At 44.1% G+C, this 21,905-nt stretch overlaps 1 protein-coding gene across 1 annotated transcript in view; it reads left to right on the forward strand.

Moving 5' to 3' along the window:
* Positions 1–2,932: 2,932 nt before the first annotated feature.
* The window catches only part of LOC144773822 (coagulation factor VII-like), a 225,467-nt gene continuing 206,494 nt past the window's right edge, over positions 2,933–21,905 (forward strand). Inside the window, 1 exon segment of the mRNA XM_078658918.1 lies at positions 2,933–3,162. Coding sequence (XP_078515044.1) covers positions 3,093–3,162 — 70 coding nt within the window. The 5' untranslated portion in view covers positions 2,933–3,092.

Below are 21,905 nucleotides of genomic sequence, written 5' to 3' on the forward strand. Positions count from 1 at the left end.
ATGAAGTATCTAGGGATATACCTGTCGGATTCATCAGTCGTATCTAGAGATCGTTATCTGGCCCCGGTGTGGGAGCGTACACGCGAGAACCTGAAGGTGTGGTCCCGCATGCCCCTGACGATTTATGGCAGGTCGGCCATTTTCAAGATGGTAGCACTTCCCCGCCTTCTATATCAATTGCAAAACCACCCCTACCAGATTTCGCCCCGTTGGTTCTAGCAGGTTAACTTGGTGCTAGGTGGGTTCCTATGAGAAGGAGGTGCAGTACGTATTGCCTTGCGCACATGCTTCCTATCCACATTCACTGGGGGGCTTGCTACGTCGGATGTCCTCTCCTATTATCAGGCGGCACATTTACTTGTTCTTAATGAGTTGTGGTACGGGGACAGGGGGGACCCGGCTTATGCGGTCGAGCGACACCAGATGGGTACTAGGTCCCTACACACGCTGCTGTACTCTGCGTTGTTACGAAAGTGCCTTCCCTCAGCTACACAGGTGGTGTTTCATGTCTGGAGGCGGGCTCAGAGTAGGATGGGGTGGTGGAATATGTTGACCCGGGAGACTCCTCTTTGGGGAATTGGGCGAATGCACCGTCTGGCAGCGCTACAGGGCTTCCAGGGTTGGGACTCCATATGAATCTCGTCCCTAGGGGACGTGATGGCGGACCTGACACTCAAATCCTTCCAAGATCTGCGAGACGAATATGGGATGCCACGGTCCCAGTTCTTAAAATACCTGCAGTTTAGGCATGCACTGACACCTCACCTGGAAGATCTGGAGCCACTTCCCGACTTTAGTCCCATAGAGGCTAAGCTGTTTATGGGGGAACTACCTGATGGCAAGATCTTTCGCATTTATCAGACGTTAGTGCATCATTGCTCCACTGACTTACAGAGGGTCAAGACTGCATGGGAAGGGGACGTGGGCGATCTAGAGGAAGAAGACTGGGTGGAAGCACTGGCGAGTCTGCGGGGGGAGGAGCAATATCTACACACCTACGACTAGTACAGTTCAAATACCTACATCGTACATACTTCACCAGAGTGCGCCTGTGGAGGGCAGGAATGATTGGCTCCCCTGTGTGTCTCCGCTGTGTGACAGATGAGTTCACACTTTTACATACAGTCTGGGGGTGTCTGGCGCTGCATCGATATTGGAGGGGGGTGTTCTCCTGCCTGTCGGAGGTGTTGGCATGGGAGCTTCCACACACGCCGCGACTGGCCCTGCTGCATGTGTTGGAGGGTTTTGGGGGCAATAAATAAAAGCGTCATCTGCTGCTGCTGGGTCTCACGCTGGCAAAGAGGGACATAGCCAGGGCATGGAAGGCGCCCGAGCTCCACCATTGGCTGCATGGAAGAATGGGATGGACTTTTGTATGGGGCTCGAGCTTCCGATATTTATTGCCAGGGGTTGCCCCCGCAAATAATTTAAGATTTGGAAAAGATGGGCGGATTACCGTGGGCTGGACCTTGACCCGCCACCGGAGGGGGTCGCTCCCTTGCCAGTCTGATGGGTGGGTAGAGTGTGGGTTTGGCAGGGTGTTTGATAGACTCGGTGTGCTATTTTGGACATGCAAATCATTGTTAGTGGCAGCATAAACGCAATCGGGGGAGGGAGGAAGGTGGGTTTGTTTGGTTTTAAAAGTCGACGGCATTCTTGGTGATTCATTGATGTGTGCAGTAGACTCCGGACTGCGGAGCTACGCAGTATATGTGACCTGTGACAAATAAAATCTGTTTAAAAAAAAAAAATTGGGAGCGTTTTACATCCTCAGTTCATTACATTGCGTTTACTCAGTGTTATTAAAAAAATTTTTGAATTGCATTTTATTCCCTTGACGTCAGTGGAAGAACGTGCAGCAGAATGACTGGGTGTTCACAAAAGAAACACAAAGTAACATATTGTGTGCCAATGGGCTCCATCGTTCACGTTCTTTGACGAAAGCACAAGTACATTTTCACATTCACAAAAGCATAGCTCGGGTGACACAATATTCTCTTGTGCAACTCTTTTGGGGTCAGATGTTGGTGCCAGACACATCAATTCGCGGTTGCATGACATTTTAGAAGGCAAATGTCACAAAGTTGTTGAATATGGGCTGCACATGAAAAATAAGATTACAACACACACATTTTTGAGAAAGTTGTTGCAGATCACGTTTAACCTTAGTAGCCAACCAAAGTGGTGTGGTGGAGTCAGCTTAGACACGAGTGCGTGGTGATTTCACACCTATTACATTGTTTCTATCAATTTACAATCAGGCATTTTGACCAATATGTCCTCTTCTTGAAGCGTAGTTGCAAACAACAAGCAAAAGAGGGCAACTGAAGGCAAAAAACAGTCTCCAGATACTATTACTTGCGCCAGATCTAGTACGTAAGCACTAGGGGAGAAAGGGGGGTCACAGAGGAAGAATTTAGAACTGCATGTTCTTGCTTAGTTTCCAGGAGAAGGAGCGTGTAGAGGGGGTGTCTACCAACTGTTTACTGTTCAGTACGACGGTGATGAAACACTGACATGTTTGCAGTGACGACAAAGGTAAGATAATGTGTTGTCCACCAGGTAACTAACAAGGTTGGCCAGCCCCACAGCTATTTGCCCGAGTTAATAATTTTCCATCATATTGATTAACCCGTGTTTTCATCTGTTCAGTGTAATGCTGATTTGGGGCAGAATAATCTATTTCTCAATCAGTGCAAGACCTTGCGTCTTATTTTATATATCTTTTTAAATTTCTACTAAAGGTACATTGCCGAATATAACCTCTATCGTATGTTAAATAAAGCCCAGGGAAGGAATCTCATATTTCACAGACGAAAAGTTGAAGGTTACTGGTCATAGTGATCTGAATTGATTTACTTCACCAATGCAGCAAGATTCTGTTTTCCAGGGGTGGGAGAGTTGTCTTTTTAGTTGCTTGGTGCTCAGCAAACTTTCACTCTCCAGCTGCAGGTTTCCACTTGCTGTGATGTGACAGTTGTTAACTCGCCCTCCCCCACTCTTCCAAACTTTCAAAAACGCAGAACTTTGGCCCATCATTGCCTTTCTGAGACATTCGCGTGCCGGGGCAGGGCTGGCATTTCGAGTTCGTCATGTTTTCCATGCGAGGCACAGCGGCGGCCATTTGCTTCATCCTGGCAGCCCTTCATTCCACCTCTGCAGGTACAGTAGAGCACGCGCCCCGAGGAATGTCTTCCCAGGAGCCCCTATGTCGCGCGCACTGCCGTTGATCGGGACCAAATCTATGTATGCTTCATAGCCAACTCAGTCTTACTACCAACTCTTACAACTACCAGCCCCGGTTACAAACAGTTTTGTCTGGTTCTTGTACATTTAATTATGTATTTTATGGCTTTTAAATCACTTCAAGCTAGTGTTAGGCTGCTATGTCACCTAGGGGAAGCAGGTTAACTTGGTTGCCTGTGTGCAAAAGGCGTTTTAGATCACATCAAATTAAGTAGGTATGCACATGTCAATTATTTGATCAAGCCGTCTAAATGTGCTTAGGAGATGGGGTTTGATAGTAAGCAGATTCGGACTGGCCTATAGGGTAATTTGGCAATGTCCAAAGGGCTGCTCTGACAGGTCAGTGTGTGGGCCAGATTTCTGCTTGTTGGTGGTCCTGTTTATGATCGGGTGGCCGTTTTTTACTATTTCTCTGTTATTACCACAAACATTGCCTGCAACAAGCAATGCAGGGGGAATCTCATACCTTGCAAAACACCTATACAGTTTTCTTTAGAATTTCAAAACTGCCCCGATTTGCAAACTTGAGCCACTTCTCCAGGTATTTAGTTCACTAATAGGGGTTACTTTTATTTTGGTGCCCGTGAATATTCTCTGTCCCAGTGCGACCATGATTGTTGCCACCCTCTAGTGATTCCTAAGATGTTTACTGAGCAGCAAGCAGTTGGAGTAAACCTGCTACTTGCTACCAAATGGGTTTTTGGACACAAAACGGACTGCACGCATGAAAATCAATGTTATTTCACTTGCGTAGTTAAGTCATGTTTGTTGGTGTCACAACGTTTCCATTGGTTTCAGCTGATGATTTTTAATATGTACATTTTCAACATTTTTATGTCTGCTGGTCTCTCATGCTAGTGTCCAGCAGGAGGAAGAATTTGGATCTAGTCAAAAGGTATATCCGTTAGTATTGGTCCGTGATTTGTAAATTCTTTTGATTGCATAATGTTTTTTCACTTCGACATTTGTGGTTTCTTTAAATTAATTTTTTTTAGTAAATTAGGAGCTTTGGCTCATGTACCAAAGAAGGCAATGCTTTATATTGCTTCAGTATTGGATCTCCTTTTTTGAAAAAATTCATTTGAAAAAAAAGTGCATGGTTTATACAGACTGTTCGTGTGCATTTTTATTTTTTTGCGTGCTACTTTTTATTTGAAGTATAACCGTCCACTGTATCACATAGCACTTAAGACTGTTTCATCACCGCATATGTTTGCAGTAAAAGGTATGTGGTGATAAACATCATGATTTACACAGGATCATATGCTTGGTAAAGTGAGAAAACTAAGATTTAGATATATTTCTTCCATTTCTTTAACCAACAATTCACTCATTAAACCTGCCATCACCGCTTTATGCTCTGCTTGGTATTCACTCGCCCTTTGATGTCTCTCATGTATTTCTTCCTCTGTAAGAATGCATAGTTTACTTTCATTATTTCCTGCGTAGGTATATAAAGCGTAAACCGTAACGTGGGTCTAGCTAGAGGTTTAACTTTAAGGAGCAGCAAACAATAAGGCATGCAAAAATATTCAGATGGATTAATAAATCTGAAATGGAATTCATTATTCTACATAGATAAGAATAAGACAGTATTCATAATATTGGTAATTATTGGTGAAGACAGTGTTTTCTGATGTGATCAGAGAGCTAGGAAATGCATCACTTGCCATCATGTGGGAAGTATGGCATCTCCCCGCCAGTGCTTCATTTGAGCTGGTGGTTGGCGGAGGGGGTTAATGGCACTCATTTTTGGGGACCTGCACTGAGTTTTCCTCATCAGACTGACAGAGAGCAAGAAAGAGAAACGGGAAGAAGAGAAAGGTGGAAAAACATTGACAGAGGGAGAAAGCAGGAACATGGAAGCGTGATATAAAGAGCAGGGGCTGTCTGGTAGTGGATTAAAGATACATGAGGTGGATTTAGACCTATGCAGACTACACAGCCTCAGTATTGGGCATGCCAACTTTTGATTGCACCGGCTGTGGGCTTCTGAGCAGAGCTTTGGAAACGGGTAATCATTAATTTACAAATTAAACACAGCTCCCTGCAATCCTGCCTGTTACAAAATTTTACCGGAGGACGACGGCGGGACAACAGGTACAAGGCAGGCACTGACCAGAAAGACTGGTCATCCCCTTACCGCTTCCCTCCAGGAAGCCATAGCTAATAACCCAAAGCGTATGCATGAGAAGGGAATCACCCTCTCACATATAGAAAAACGCCTTAGTGAGTGTATCACAAAGTCTGTACCACAACACTAAGTCTGTTTTATTTCACCACACCTTTTAAAAAACGGTCATGAGAAAAGCCAGAATACTCTAAGGCACTGGCTGAAACATGTCGACCATCTGAAGGACGCAGGGGGCAGTAACTCGCCACCCTTACGCGTCCTGTAGCCTTACTTTTAACCGCTGGTGACGGCCCAGTTATTAAAATTTAATTTACCCTCGGGTACTGGGACCACCACCAAGCCGTTTTAAATCACAACTCACTCAACCTCACTCACTGCACTCTCAGCAATATACCAGCTCCGCTGTAATCAGGCGTCGTAGCACACCCGGGACATACTAGGTGTCACTGGGTGGGCCCGATGATGAAGCATGCCACCAACTAGGTTGGTGGGTGAGGGCTTCATGAATACACCAACAAGGTGCCCGTGAAAGAACTAACTAGAGTACTGCAACACTTTGGTCAACTTAAGCTAGTCCTCTTTGATTAATCACACAAAATTTTAAATGCCACCCCCTCATCCCCAGACATATCATTTGACTCTCCTCCCCTCTTTCTCTTAATTTTCATAATTCTATGCTTCATGACCTGACCAGGAGGAGGACTTCTTTTCAGTCTGGGGGAGCGATTCCGCACACAGCCTCTTCTCAGCTGTAGCTGTGGTCAAATGATCCCTTCCTTTATGATCTCATATGGTAATTCAGAGCGGCCATCTTGAAAATTGGCTTTCTTTTTTAAAGTTGCACAGGTGAAATGGAGGGGATGCTCAATGCAGCATCATGTATGGGACCTTACTTACATCAAAAGATACTGTACTGTAGTTCCTATATCCCTGGTAGGCTATGCTCATTGGAATAATATACACTATAGTTTTGACATAGGACTGAGGTCAGTATGTCCCTATCAAGTATATTAAACTTAATTACTTGTGTGTGCCAGCTAACTCAGAGGTCACTAGAAACTTTCTCGAATGAACAAGAAGGGATTAGTTTCTGACAACCACATAAACATGACAACATTGTTTCCCTTAAAGTCGGAATTGAATTGAATTGAATTGAAGAGGCTCTTATATAGCGCATGGCTACTCGAAAGCATCTCAGCGCTTGATGTTGAACAGAAGAAATAGACAAGATCTGGGCAATGTAGGCTAACTCCTCTATGCCTTGGGAAACAGTGCTGTTTTAAGTTGTTTTCGGAATACCAGCAAGTTGGGTTCTAGACGAAGTGAGAGCGGGAGGGCATTCCACAGCTTTGCTGCATTTCGCGAGAAAAGGCGGTCCCCAGATCGAGCTCTGTTGGTTCTGGGTATTGTGAGAAGGTTTTGCTGTTTAGAACGAAGATCCCTAGATGGAGTATATGGTCTGATCATATCATTCAGGATGGGGGGGCCATTCCCATGGAGAGTTTTATGGACCAGACAGAGGGTTTTGAAATGGACCCGCTCCTTTATTGGGAGCCAATGCAGGGTCCTTAGTGAGGGCGCTGCTGAGGTACGATGGCTAGTACCAGTGAGTAGCCTCGCTGCGGAGTTTTGGGCCGTCTGAAGTTGACGGATAACTGAGGTGGGGGCTCCTAAGTAGAGTGCATTCCCATAGTCCAGCCTTGATAGAATGAGGGACTGGACTATGGTTTTCTTAGCGGTTTCGGGTAGCTGGGGGAGGATTTTGCGGATGGTTTTCGTTAGACCGAAGCAAGTAGCCACTGTTTTTCTTGCCTGGATTTTGAAAGATAATTCCGTGTCGAGGCAGAACCCAAGGCTTTTTATCTCAGTTTTTGGGGTAGGTCCGGGTCCCATGCAAGTAGGCCACATAGCGGCTGCAAGTAGGCCACATAGCGGGAATAATCTTAGAGTTGTGGAAACAATAGATAACCGTTTCACTCAGTCAATCGTGCATGCTTTGTTTCTACAGAGTTTTGCACAGAAATAGGGAGACGCGCGTTTCAATAAAAAGGGTTTATTGAACAATCTTATTTCTCATGCAAGAGATATGAACTGCTACAGTCGTAAGACAGAATGCGAAGTATAAAATGTACAGCGTTAGCTGTAAGATGAAGTAAAACTGCAATAGCATGTCTTGTAGCTATGACATATATTCATTAAAATACATACATAAATAACATAGGCTAAAAAACTCAGCTGGTGCTTCTAAAATAATCCTACCACAGTGTACCTAACCTAAGTCTAGTACGAGGGAAGAAGTAGGTGCTGTTTTAGTCTGGTTTAGTTATGCCAAGAGTTGCCAAAAGTTTCTCTAGGTTCTAATCAGCTCCATACCTTAGAATGAGAGAGGTTGGTATCTCTTTCCCGAGACTCGATCTCTAACGCCCCGCAAGGGGAGTCAGAAACACTGGAGCTGGATTCTCGGCGAGGAGGATGATAGAGTCTGGCCAGTGTGTCAGTTGGGAACTTGACTTCCTTCAGGACGTACTGTGGCGAGCCGCGTCGTGCAAGTAGGTAGCCAAACCGCACCGTGCCTTGCCATAGCAATGACGGTATATTTATACCTTAAAGGTGTTTAGGAATGCAAGTATTGACGTAAACGTCGGGCATAAGAACGTCAAGAATGAACCCCTAAGGAATAGATGTTCAGGCATAATAAATGAGTTCTTCAAGAGATCAATATCCAAGCAAGGGGAAGTCTTGAAGGCTTAAGAGTCTGGTTTTCCAAGAACTCGTTGTGACGTAGATGAACGGATGTAAATAGCCATGCCTGTATTTGGTTAGCATGGACAATGCCTAAATAAGGGCTGGATTTCTATGTCTAAATAAGGGCAATGTGAATTGTACCTATATAAGGGCATGAATCGGTAAATTCATACGGAATCTAAATCTATACACAACAATACATTGATTTAATGGAGTAAGGACATCAGTTTTGATTGTCCTTGGGCTTATCACATAATCAGAGCAAATTTATAAAAAAAGAAGGGGGATAGTCTTTATTTAATACACATTTCAACTATTTAGTGAAGGTGCTATCAAATGTTATTTTACTAGTTATAGGTTAATAATGATTATTTGTAATTTTTTTACATTTATTTTTTAATAAAATATTTGTATTAAAAAAAATAATAATGAACTTTAATAATTTTCTTATACTTTCTCATAGGGAGATCATCACCTTAGTGGCAGCGCTCTCCACCTATGTGTGAAAAGATACTACTAGTAAATTTAGACATCTAAATCCTGTTTTAGGGGGCTCCATCAGGGTTGGGGATGCCTAAGTCTACAACATTGTGAAATCCGCACAAGGGAATGATGAATAGCAAAGAAGTGCAGACTTTTACGTAGATATAGTACTAAATGCACTGAGTAAATCTGTATTGGTGCATTTACATTTGTAAATAAGGTCTGTTGTGTTCACACCAATGTTGGATGATAAGTGTATATGAACAAGACTTTCGTTATGAGCTATCATGACTGTAACCCTAGCACTAGGGCTTTAAGTGGGATGAAAAAACTGGATTAAAAACAACTAGTCCTAAGCTAAAAACCTGTGCTTAGCACAGTGTGCCGTCCGACTAGTATTTTGCTGTTTCTGTCATTTTATCCAGATATGAAAAACAGCAAGCAACATTATACCTACAACAAGCCAGGACTATCTGCTTTATCAATGGTTGTTAGCCACATAAGATAAATAAGCAACAACATTGTTGTATATAACATTGAAAATCTTCCATTCGGAACTGGTGAGGCCATGAAAGACCTACAACAAATCTCTTTGAAGTTACATCAAAGGAAGTGAAGGGTGGTACTGCTGCAGAGTTAAAAAAAAGAGGCAGAAATGAGGAGCCCGATAGGGACTCATCTCGGCACCTGCTTTTGAGAACTGCAAGAGCTGAGCCCCGACAGGGCCCGGCCCACTTAAAGCCCTGCCTTGCACATTTCATGGGGGTCCGTCTTCATTGCCTTGCTCTTTCAGAGTGGCAACCATCATCTCCCAGGACCTTGGTTCTTCTCTTCCTTTGTTACCCCCTTTTGCGTATGTGCAGAACTGTACTTATAGATCTTTTCCGTCAGCCAGTCCTTAATCTACACATTGCTTGGCCAATAAGATCAGTGTAGACTAATGATTGTACCTCCTGGATATTCGAGACACATAATTATTTGGAAGAGTGATCCAAACGTTCTCTCCTTTGGGAAAGTTTTTCCTAGCCATGATTGAGCATCTGAAAGGGACTGAATAGAGCAATCAATTCTGTGTGGATATAGGAAATTTAGTTATTTGGAGAAATATCACTATTTCTTAGATAAATGAGGGGGTGCCTAGGTAGCAGGCAGGTGGCAGGGTAAGGCTCATCAACTGAACTCCAGCTTCATGTGCAACTGTGCATCTGCCTAACAGCTGGAACCATTCTAAAGTCTAGTGCATGAGTCTGCTTGGAAATCAGATCAACTTGAATGGAAAAAAACATTGGGCCCCATTTATGAAAACGGTTGCATTCTGCGTGAAAACAGCGATGCAACAGTTTTCACTGCACCCCATGTCACAAGGAGTTACAATTACGTCAGTATTTCTGACGGATCTGTAGGCGAAGTAATGACGTACTGCTGGAGTGTGACGCAAAAGTGACGCAACTCCAGCAATGGGTAATTACCCATGTAGATATGCCTGCGTCAGTCTTACACCTGCTGTGAGGCAGGCATAAGATTTTGAAGCGGTGCCATCCTAGAAGTGGCACAGTGAGATATGATAGATTTCACTGCACAACTCCTACAAGGCTTTTTGCGGAGGAACGCCCACCCTGCATATATTATACCTGACGCAGGTATAATGTTGTGCAGGGCTTTACAAAGTGATGCATCTGCTTAGATGTGTCACTTTGTAAATAGGGTGCAACATGGCACCCTTTTTACGCCACCGGTGCGGCTTAAAAAGTGACGCAACGGCAGCACAAAAAAAAATAGGGCCCATTCTATGTTAACCTATTCTCTATTGAACCAGCACCAGCAAATCAGCCTGTGGTCCGAGAAGATGATTCAGAAAAGGGGGTGGTGATGAACAGAGTGTCTGAATTAAGCAGACCACTCTTACCCAGTCCAAAGATCAGGGCTTGATCCATCACCGTTTTTTAGCACACTGCACCATCCCAGCTCAGAACCTGGCTATATGCAAATTAGTCTGTTCCTGTCCCAGTGCATGATGGGAACAGGGCAAAACAAACTACCAAGCCAATTCTTATACTGGGAAGGAAACAAGCTTCCAGGGACCGGTTTCTGGCATTTCAGCCATCGTCGGCCCGGCTTGCTTGAATCCTGATGGTGCAATGAGCAAGGTACTCACATCTGAGTATACCCTTCCACGCTTATGGTGGACAAAATGATTCAGAAAAGGGGGTGGTGATGAACAGAGTGTTTGAATTAAGCAGACCACGCTTACCCAGTCCAAAGATCAGGGCTTGATCCATCACCGTTTTTTAGCTCACTGCACCATCCCAGCTCAGAACCTGGCTATATGCAAATTAGTCTGTTCCTGTCCCAGTGCATGATGGGAACAGGGCAAACCAAACTACCAAGCCAATTCTTATACTGGGAAGGAAACAAGCTTCCAGGGACCGGTTTCTGGCATTTCAGCCGTCGTCGGCCCGGCTTGCTTGAATCCTGATGGTGCAATGAGCAAGGGACTCACATCTGAGTATACCCTTCCACGCTTATGGTGGACAAAATGATTCAGAAAAGGGGGTGGTGATGAACAGAGTGTCTGAATTAAGCAGACCACTCTTTCCCAGTCCAAAGATCAGGGCTTGATCCATCACCGTTTTTTAGCTCACTGCACCATCCCAGCTCAGAACCTGGCTATATGCAAATTAGTCTGTTCCTGTCCCAGTGCATGATGGGAACAGGGCAAACCAAACTACCAAGCCAATTCTTATACTGGGAAGGAAACAAGCTTCCAGGGACCGGTTTCTGGCATTTCAGCCGTCGTCGGCCCGGCTTGCTTGAATCCTGATGGTGCAATGAGCAAGGGACTCACATCTGAGTATACCCTTCCACGCTTATGGTGGACAAAATGATTCAGAAAAGGGGGTGGTGATGAACAGAGTGTCTGAATTAAGCAGACCACTCTTACCCAGTCCAAAGATCAGGGCTTGATCCATCACCGTTTTTTAGCTCACTGCACCATCCCAGCTCAGAACCTGGCTATATGCAAATTAGTCTGTTTCTGTCCCAGTGCATGATGGGAACAGGGCAAACCAAACTACCAAGCCAATTCTTATACTGGGAAGGAAACAAGCTTCCAGGGACCGGTTTCTGGCATTTCAGCCGCCGTTGGCCCGGCTTGCTTGAATCCTGATGGTGCAATGAGCAAGGGACTCACATCTGAGTATACCCTTCCACGCTTATGGTGGACAAAATGATTCAGAAAAGGGGGTGGTGATGAACAGAGTGTCTGAATTAAGCAGACCACTCTTACCCAGTCCAAAGATCAGGGCTTGATCCATCACCGTTTCTTAGCTCACTGCACCATCCCAGCTCAGAACCTGGCTATATGCAAATTAGTCTGTTCCTGTCCCAGTGCATGATGGGAACAGGGCAAACCAAACTACCAAGCCAATTCTTATACTGGGAAGGAAACAAGCTTCCAGGGACCGGTTTCTGGCATTTCGTGGTCCGAGAAGAGCAACACTTGTACAAAGGTTGTGGCCTAGGGCTTGACTAAGGCTGAAGGCATTTGGCAAATAACTGGACAGGCAGTCCTCTACTGCAGCCTATGCTCAAGAAAGCCTTATAATTAAGACAAAAATTTTGGACTGAAGAGGACTAATGCGATCAACTGCTTGACTTGTAGAGAGTCTGCCTATCTTTAGACCAAAGCAAAAACAACAGGTGATGGACAGATTGCAGAACAATGTCATACATTCACCCCAGTACAGAGATCTGGGCCTAAATCCATCGTTTTTTTGCTCACCATGCCATTCCAGTTTGAACTAAGCCATATGCAAATCAGTCTTGACCCTGTGCCCCATGGGAACAGTCCAGCCCGAACTGCTAAGCCAGGTCCTCCCTGGACTGGAAACAAGCATCCAAGGACCGGTTTCGGGCTTTCAGTCCCTTGCTCACTTTGCCACTGAATTCAAGCAGCCTGGCTGAAGACGGCTGAAATGCCAGAAACCGGTCCTAGGAAGCTTGTTTCCGGTCCAGGGAAGGCATGGCTTGGCAGTTCGGGCTGGACTGTTCCCATGAGGCACAGGGTCAGACTGATTTGCATATGGCCATGTCTGAACTGGGGTGGCAGAGTGGGCTGATGAACGTTGATGGATTAAACCCAGATCTTTTGACTGGGTGTGAGTGTTTGATTGGTTCAGATGCTTCGTCCATCACCACCCCCTTTTGTACAGCTTTGTTCACCATAAGTTGGCAGGGTATGCTCAGACGTGAGTCCCTTGCTCACTTTGCCACTGGATTCAAGCAAGCCTGGCTGAAGATGGCTGAAATGCCAGAAACCGGTCCTAGGAAGCTTGTTTCCGGTCCAGGGAAGGCATGGCTTGGCAGTTCGGGCTGGACTGTTCCCATGAGGCACAGGGTCAGACTGATTTGCATATGGCCATGTCTGAACTGGGGTGGCAGAGTGGGCTAAAGAACGGTGATGGATGAAACCCAGATCTTATGACTGAGTGTGAGTGTTTGATTGGTTCAGATGCTTCGTCCATCACCACCCCCTTTTGTATATCTTTAGACCAAAGCCAGGTAAAATATTTCAGTCTAAAGCACTGAGATGTTCAGAATGATGAAGGCTGCAGAGACTGGAAGCCTACAACTGCAAGTGATGCTGAAGTAAGTATAAGGGCCTGTGTGCCTACACATATGCCAATGAAGATAAGATCTCACATGGCGTAGGTCTGTTATTCCAGGGTAGGCCCATGGTTTATAGCTGCCTTTGGGAAATTCGCAGATATGCTTCCCTGACCCCCGATATTGGCTGGAGCCAGGTCCCAAGGCACACAAAGAGTTTTAGAACATAGAAATGCCCATATTAAATAGGTGGAATTTCTAAGCGACTTATGCCTAAATGCCTAAACCATCTTTACCACTGGAAAGGTATTGGCACTGCACAGCCATTGATAGGAAACATCCTGAGGTTGCTTCACTGCAATGCACTGTTGCAGCCCGAAGCAATATCAAATACTTCCCCATGTTAGCCTATGGGAAGAGCAAGACTCATAGGTAGTGTAAACACACTTCGGTATTCCACACTACTTGAGCGCGCGTGCACTAATGTGGACACAGGCCTACGATAGCAGGCTGGAAACATAGACCCTGGCATCATCGGTGCCAGTGCACTCACAGAGCCTGCAATTGCAGACTGGATATGGGTTTCACCATTCTGGGTGACTGTGCGCACGTGCAAGCCTGAAATAGCAGGCTGGACACAGGTTACCCATTAAAGAGCAGGTGTGCTACCACAGTACTGAGTTGGTGGAATGGGCACATGGTCTCTAACATCATGGGTGCATGTGCACACACTCAGGCTCACAATGGCAGGCCTTACCAGTGTCTTGCAACATCATAGTTGGAGGTATGCACACACTGGCCTGTTATGGCAAGCCAACCACCTAGTCCAAATACCACTGAGTTAGTGCAAATCCATAAACCTGCAGTGGCATGCTGGACAGATATTTAAACCAGCACAAGGGCCAGAGAGCACAACCAGGCTCACGATGGCAGACTGGGCATACAGTCAACACTCCAGAGATTGAAGCATGTCCACACAGGTCTGTGGCGGCAGACCAGCCCCTGTATCAGAACATCATGTTTTGAACCACATCCTAACATGTGTAGGAATGTGCTCACACTTTCACACTGTCTGACACTGAGTAAGAGCCCTGGGCTTGGGGGCCACACAAAGCCTCGGTAACACTCCAGGAGTACCCTGTGGGGAGTCAGACTCCATGCCAGGGGAAAACCTATGAGGGAGCTCCTCGCTACTTGGAGTGGGAATATCCATCTGTCCCTGCCTTCAGCCAACTACCCCCCTGCACCCCTTCGGGCTTCCCGGGGGGGTGCCCTCATGGTATGAGAAGGCCAGCTCGGGATTGGCTGAGGCATGAGTGATGCAAACTAAGCAGAGACACAATGGCACCTCACAGGCCTGCAGTGGCAGGCCCAATACATGGTTGACAGGCTTTCCAGTGAGTGGCACACTCAGTGCTATGTCCCACTACTAGCCAGTGCCGTACCCGCCCAGGGCATGTGGGGTACCTGTTTACAGGGCTCGTGTGAGTAACAGTACCAAATCCAACCTAGTACCCACTACTTCCTTGTGTGTGTTTAATTTTAATGGGCGTGTGCACCTTTCCTCTGCAGTACAGCGGGAAAGGTGCCCACAGTCCTAAGGTCAGGCAGAGGGACGTGGCAAAAACTAGAAGGAAAAAGCAAAGCATTTTGGTGTAGTTTCCCCTAAGAAGGGCCATTTCCAACAGAGTGTTTGTACACTTGATGCACCTTTGATCCCTTTCACTTCACATGAATGCTATGGCACCATGAGGGCTTGTATACCAGTGCACACCTCACTGCACCAATGATTCCTGAAGAAAGAGTGTTGTTTCTGGGCGTGAAGGCACTTGGAACCATCAAAGCAGGGTTTATTTCTGCTATGGAGGTTTGTCTTTTGGAAATGTAAAATCAGTGTCTTTAGTGTGCTGGGATATTTCTCTATGCATCGCGGTCCCAGGCAGCAAAAGAAATGACTGAGAAGGCATCAGAAGGTTCTGCCTAAATAGGGTAGGTTCCTAGACACTAAGGGGAAGATTTACAACGATTTTGCGCTGTGTTTCCATCACAAAAGTAATGCGAAACGGCACAAAATATCTTTTCCATTATTTACTTTCCAGCGCTAAACTTTTTTAGCGCTGGAAATATTGTAAAAGCCATGCGAAGCATGGCATAGCGCTGCTTCGCATTTCTTTGCGCCATGGGGGCATGCCAAGGGTGGTGTACAGGCATTCCCATGCAACCACCCAAGGTTTCTCACGCTAAACCCAATTGACCAAATACCGTAGATTGACTTTAGCGTGAGAAACCTGCGCCCTTTTAAACTAGGTGCAATGAAGGAGAAATGCTTTATTTCTCCTTCCTTTTCCTACTTTGCATGTGTGCTATGTGGGAAAAGTTTTCCCTCATGTCTAGGCATAGTATTTCGTACAGGAAGGGTATCCTTCCTGTACAAAACCTATGCTAGACTCACACACACACTCTAGCGATATGGTGCTACGGTAGTGGTGGCACACAGCAGCTGTAATCAGCGCCAGTGCAAGGGAAAGGGGAGGAGAGAGCCATGTGTTCCGAAATATGGAGCTCTCCTGCTCCTTCCCTGTCGTGCAACAAAACACAGCCTCGCTGCGTTACGTGGAGATTTGTTAAATCTCACCCTAAGGGGTCTATTTAGTACGTTTTAGTGCCGTGTTAGCGGCACAAAAGTGATGCAAAATGACGCCAATTTTTTCTTTACTAATTTACTTTCCAGCACTAAACTTGTTTAGCACTGAGAGTTCACATGAACGTAGCGCAAAGCAGCACATTGCACTGCTTTGCATTACATAGCACCAAGGGGGTGTACCATGGGCGGTGCATGGGTGTTCCCATGCAGCCACCAAAGGTTTCTGATGCTAATCCCTATTTACTTCAAAAAGTAGACAAGGCTAAACATCAGAAAATCGCACACATTTCAGATTGGTACTGTCACTAAGAAAGGCTTTTATTTCTCCTTTATGCAGCACACATACAAAACCTATGCTAGACTCAAATAGACACCCATGCACTATGGTGCAAAGGTGTGTTCGTGGCACACGGCATCCAACACATTTCTGCGACAGCACTAAGGAGAGTGTAATATTTCTATAAATATGGCGCTCTCCTGCTTTGTCTTTCTCACGCATCGCTGCACTGCATTTGCGGCTGCTGCTTGCGCTGCATGAGAATCTAGTAAATCTGGGCTTTAGTAAGCTAACAGTCTAGTGACGGTCATGGTGGTTTTCATGCTGGAACTAGCAGTGCCGCAGATGACGGAAACACATTCTGAATGCCGAGTTGGAGTCAAGAGGTTCGCAAGGGAGGCGTGCTTCTGTTTTTGGTGGAAGCCGTGTTACGGCCAACCTCTAAATGAGTCCTTTTAGAGCTTCCCGAGGGATTTGTCTGAAATACAAATGGATGCGTAAAAAGTATCTAACAGTGTACTAGATTTTTCATCTTCACATAAGTGTTACTGAGGGGGCGCGCCATGTTTGTTGTCCTAGTTGCATCAAAACAAATATTATTTACATATGGGAGAGAAATTATTATGGAACTAAACTGTGGTTTACTTCATTGTCCTTCCTATCTGCACCAAAGGATTAAGCTTACCATCATGATAAATGAAGATTCAAAGAGGTGTTTTCCTGGGCTGCACACCCTGTAGCGTAGTTCCTATATTCCCAATAGGCTCTGTGCATTGGAATAACATAAACAGTAGTTTAGACGTAGGACTGAGGTCATCTAGGTCTCTACTGACTATGTTAGACTTAATTAGTTTTGCCAGCTAGCTCAGAGGTCACTAGAAACTTTCTCGAATGTTCAGGAAGGAGTTAACTTTCCTGATTAGACAAGAAGGGATTAGTTTCTGACAACCGCATAAACATGACAACTTTGCTCCCTCAGAATAAAGAGTATATCTCTAGAGTCGTGTGAAAACAATAGACAACTATTTCACTGAGTCAATCGTGCATGCTTAATTTCACCAGGAGTGCAGAGAAATAGGGAGACGGGCGTTTTCAATAAAAGGTGTTATTAATTGAGCAGTCTTCTTTCTCATGCAAGAGAAATGAGTAGCCACAAATGCAATACTTATCATAAAGTAAAGTGCGTACAGTAAAAGGAGTATTATGAAATAATACTGTAAAAGCATTGATATGGTTTCTGAGCCATATGATACTTTAAAACGGATAAAATATATACATACATAAAATCATTGACTAAACGTACTCAACTGGTGCTTCTAAAATACGCCTACCCCGGTGTACCTGACCTAAGCCTAATACGTGGAAAGAAGTAAGGAAGTTGCAGTTTAAGTTAAGTGGGTTTTTGCCAAGAATCTGAATCAAGAATTCTCTCAAGGTTTTAATCAGCTCCGTACCTTCGTTCTAGAATGAAGGAGGTCTTGTATCTCTCTCTCGGGACTCGATCTCCTAGCAACCCGCAAGGGTGACTGGAAACACCGGAGCTGGATTTTCTCGGCAGGAGAAAAGACAGCGTCTGTCTCAGTGCGTCAAATGGGAGGGTCGGCTTCCTTCGGCACTCGCATCAGCTGAGCGTCGGGCAAGTAGATAGCCGCTCTGCTACAAACCACTGTGTGTTTGCTTAAGGCAACGTTGGTATAGTTATACCTGAAAGGTGCCGGGTTTGACGTAAGGTTGGACATAAGATGTCACTAAGAACTAACAGTTCTTTCTGGACTCCAGGAGTTCTTGTTCAAATCAAAACAAAAGCAGAGGGATTTCCCAGGCTGCTGGAGGCTTGGTTTGTTTAAAGAACGCGTTGTACTTTCTAGGAGTCTATGGGAGTAGCCTTGCCGTATTTGGACTGCATGGGCTATGACTAGATATGGACATGATTCCTATGCCTTTATAAGGATATGTTTTGTAATAACCATATAAGGGCATGAATTGGGGATATCTTGATTAGGGTCCTAGATAGATTCACAACACCCACTCCACGTTTAATGTCCATCATTACTAAATACTACGCAATACTAAACATATAACGATGCATGTGTTTTCCAACCCAACCCAAAATACATAAATTGCATTTGAAATGGTGTATGGTATATACAAGAAAATGAGTATTTATACTGTACGTTTTTCAAGCAGTGTTATCATTCAGGAAATGCATATAAATACTGGCTGAATGAATTGCGAAAATTACATTTATGAAATGGCTCTGAATACAGAAAAGAAGGTCGAGACCATTTCATCACATATTTATACAATACTGTACATGTGCTAGAGGCTGAGGTAAAATATTGTCTCTAGTGTCTCTAAAAATAGAAGCTCTGTTCTCTAAGAATAGTTCTACTTTAAGCAGAGTACCATGTGCCAGAAAAAGGGAAATATTTTGGAAGTGGAAGAAAAATAATTTTGCTTTCAGGGGAAAAAATAGTTCCAAATGTTTTCAGTAGTGTTGTTTATCAAAAACTGAAGGCCGAATTCAGAGTTCAGGGAACACTGTGTGCTCGTTGTTTTAAAAGTTATTCTCGTTGTTGGGAGAGAACATTAAATCAGACAGGCTTGCAAAAAATTGGTCTACAACATCAGGTGAAAGTTCGACCAAGTTCGAAAAAGTCGAAACAGTGCATGTGTGAGAATGATTGCCATCATCGATGTCAGGATCAGCAATGCTCACAGAAGGTTGTACCTGCTTTCATCTAGTACTTCACCGCCACCTACTCGTAATGGGGAGGTCTCAACGAATACCGTCATCAGAATAGGTAGCCGCTGGGGACAACACGTTGCATGAGCCGTTACCGAACCAAGCAAAGTATCGATATCCGTTGGTACTGCTGATGGTAGTGTAAGACAGACGTCCAACATGCATTCTTCTCCGCATAGCAGACATCGAAGCACAGGTAAGATGAAATCTTGCCAGATTGGTCTGAATGAAAGAAACCATGTTGTATTTAGATCTCTTAGCCGGGCTAATCCGAGGACTTTAGTGATTCGGTCTCGGTAGCGTATTGCTTTGATCGTTTCTTCCATCGTAGCTGGAGTTTTGTCTGTGGCTTGGCTTGCCATATCGGAGCAGAAGGATCAAAAATAAAATTCCTGCTACGAGCCCCAAAAGAAGAGGCAGGCCGCCGAATAAAGAATGCACAAAATTCGGGAAAATGCCCAGAACTGTTTCAAAGGGTGCTAACAGTCCCGAAAAAATTGTCCTAAATACATGTGCGATGCCACTGGTATCAGACATGTATAAAATTTGACCTAACATTTCTACGAAATGCACGGGGCAATTTGTTGATAATAGGGTATGTATCTCTGCCGCTGTCCTTGCAACTTGCAGATCATACGTCTCTTTGGACGAGGTTAAAGGCACAGTTGTCTGTAAAAGAATAGACTTCATTCTGCTTAAAGTATCAATTCGAATAGAAGAGATATTCAAAGAAGGCCATATTGCCGCCTCCATGTCTGGATTGTTGTTTGGATACAATACTTGCATACAGCAAGTGACCATGGAAGTAACGCTCACGAGATAGGCTTTTCCTGGCACCATGCCACAACAGCTGTGGTCACTTATTAGAACGTAGCTGCCGTTGGAAAGCTGTCTGAAAAATGGCTCTATCTGTTTTGCAGGAGTGCTATGCAGGTGACATGAAAGGTTATTTGATGAACCCTCGCAGGCTCCATGCAAGTTAATACCTTGACACAGAAGTGTACCGCTTAGTGATTTTTTACAATTGTTACCACTAAGAAATACCTCCTTTTTTCCTTCACTATAACGTGTGTGTGTATAAGGTAAATTCCATGTTGACTTGATGTATCCTTTACCCAACCTTTCATACAGGCCTGCTGGTATATATTTTTGGCAATACTTAAACTGGAAAGTTGTTATCGGAATTGTAATTGTTCCGTGTATTATCCATTCAATGACAGGTCTCTCTCACATTGTCAATGGTAATCTCTCAAGTTTTTCAATGCTCAGAATCGTATAGTCTGCTCCTTTTTGTGCCAAACTGATTTGTTTATCAGTAAGGTTAAAGATAGAAAATAATGACGTTATGTTGATTAGACGCCACGGCACGTAGCCTGAACGCAGATTTTGTAACGTCCAGCCTAGCTGTACAATAGAACGCAATTGGGACTGACCATGTTGTAGCATTAGCAAGTCCTGCTCTATTATATCAATAGCAGATGATACAATGCTGTCCATTGAATATATTCTGGAGGACAGAGTCGTTAACCCATTGTCCACTACAGAAAGTGATTTTTCCAAATGAATACGATCAATTTCTCGTATTTTTTTAGCAGTTTCAATTTGTGTTACTTTCCAAGCCTCGTTGTATGCAGCGTATATACCGTCCGCTATGAAACGTTTTTGACGCTGTTTGCGTGGTCCCAGTATGAAATCACGCAAGTCAGCACCGTCTTTAAGTAAAGTCAAGTGTTGCTTAATTTCAGCCAGTGTGGATTTCTGTAGCCATTCGAGGCATAGTTTCCCTACACTGTATGTTGTAACTATCCCTGGATGTTGTCTCTGGGAATATCTTGGGCCTGGCCTGGTCTGTTTGAACCCCTGTATTTTGTTCAGGAATCTATCTTGACAGTTATTTGTGTCTGTGGGCCAGATCAACCCTTTTTTCCAATCAGGATTTGTTCTGTTTTGGTGTAAAATATGGGATACGTCTATCTCCTCATCTGTAGTACTATTACTATCAGGTATGGGCTTTGGAATAGACGGTTTATTTAAGTCTTTTATCTTGGCTAAACCAAGACAGGTTGTTTGTTGAATGGTGTCATTCAGGAATATTATTTGTTCTGGGATCATGCAGGCTCTAAATAATGCTTCTAGACCTTGTACCTGCCAGTCTTTTGTACCCCAGATGGTTTTTGTTTCAATGTTGTTTTTCCAAAATTCAAAACCAAATGTAACCATTTTTTCATAAAATGTTTCAGAATAAATCAAGTTAGTATTTGTCAACATTGTTTTCATTCCTGTCTTATTTAACATTTTGAAATAAAACGTTTCTGGATCAGTTGTGTTAAACCCTGAGATGTATGGGAATTTCTCATAAAATGTTTTCGAGCTGCCTTTTGGCGGAGTTGCACAATGTTCCCATTGGTTATAATTTAAAACAGTTCTAGGATTAGCAGATTTATGCAAATAGTGATGACCATAATGATTATAACAGTACATTTCTTCATATTTTGCTGAACCCTGCAAATAATCTTGTTCAGTGAATTTTGCTGACATTACTAAATCTGACATCATATTATTAATATTTTCAAAGTCCCAATCATCAGAGAAAGTACTTGGTTTTGCAAAGTCACTTAATGAAACCTTGAACTGATGTAGATATTTCAGGAGCTCAATCGGGCCATAGATTTCATAATCCGTTTTGTCCCATGCTACCCCACCGGGTATTGGATTGGCTGTGATGTTCACTGATGACAGTTCTCTTTTCTCGATGTGTGAGGATTTGTGAGGCTTTAGTACCATGTTGATGTTCTGACTTGCTGTGTCCATTGTACTATATTTTCCATCAATAAATCTACCCAAACATAAAACACTGATGAGCCAAAGCAGGAGGAAAAGTACACCTAACACAATCCAAAATTCAATCCATGGTGAAATCAGATATATTTCTTTGAGTTGATGAAAGAGTTCAGTCATTTTTTGTTTAAAACTATTTGTTGCTGGCGTTTCTTCATGTTCACTTGGATCATCAGAAAAGTCATCG

The sequence above is a fragment of the Lissotriton helveticus genome, chromosome 8, assembly GCF_964261635.1.
Source record: "Lissotriton helveticus chromosome 8, aLisHel1.1, whole genome shotgun sequence".
In the NCBI taxonomy this organism is placed as follows: Eukaryota; Metazoa; Chordata; class Amphibia; order Caudata; family Salamandridae; genus Lissotriton; species Lissotriton helveticus.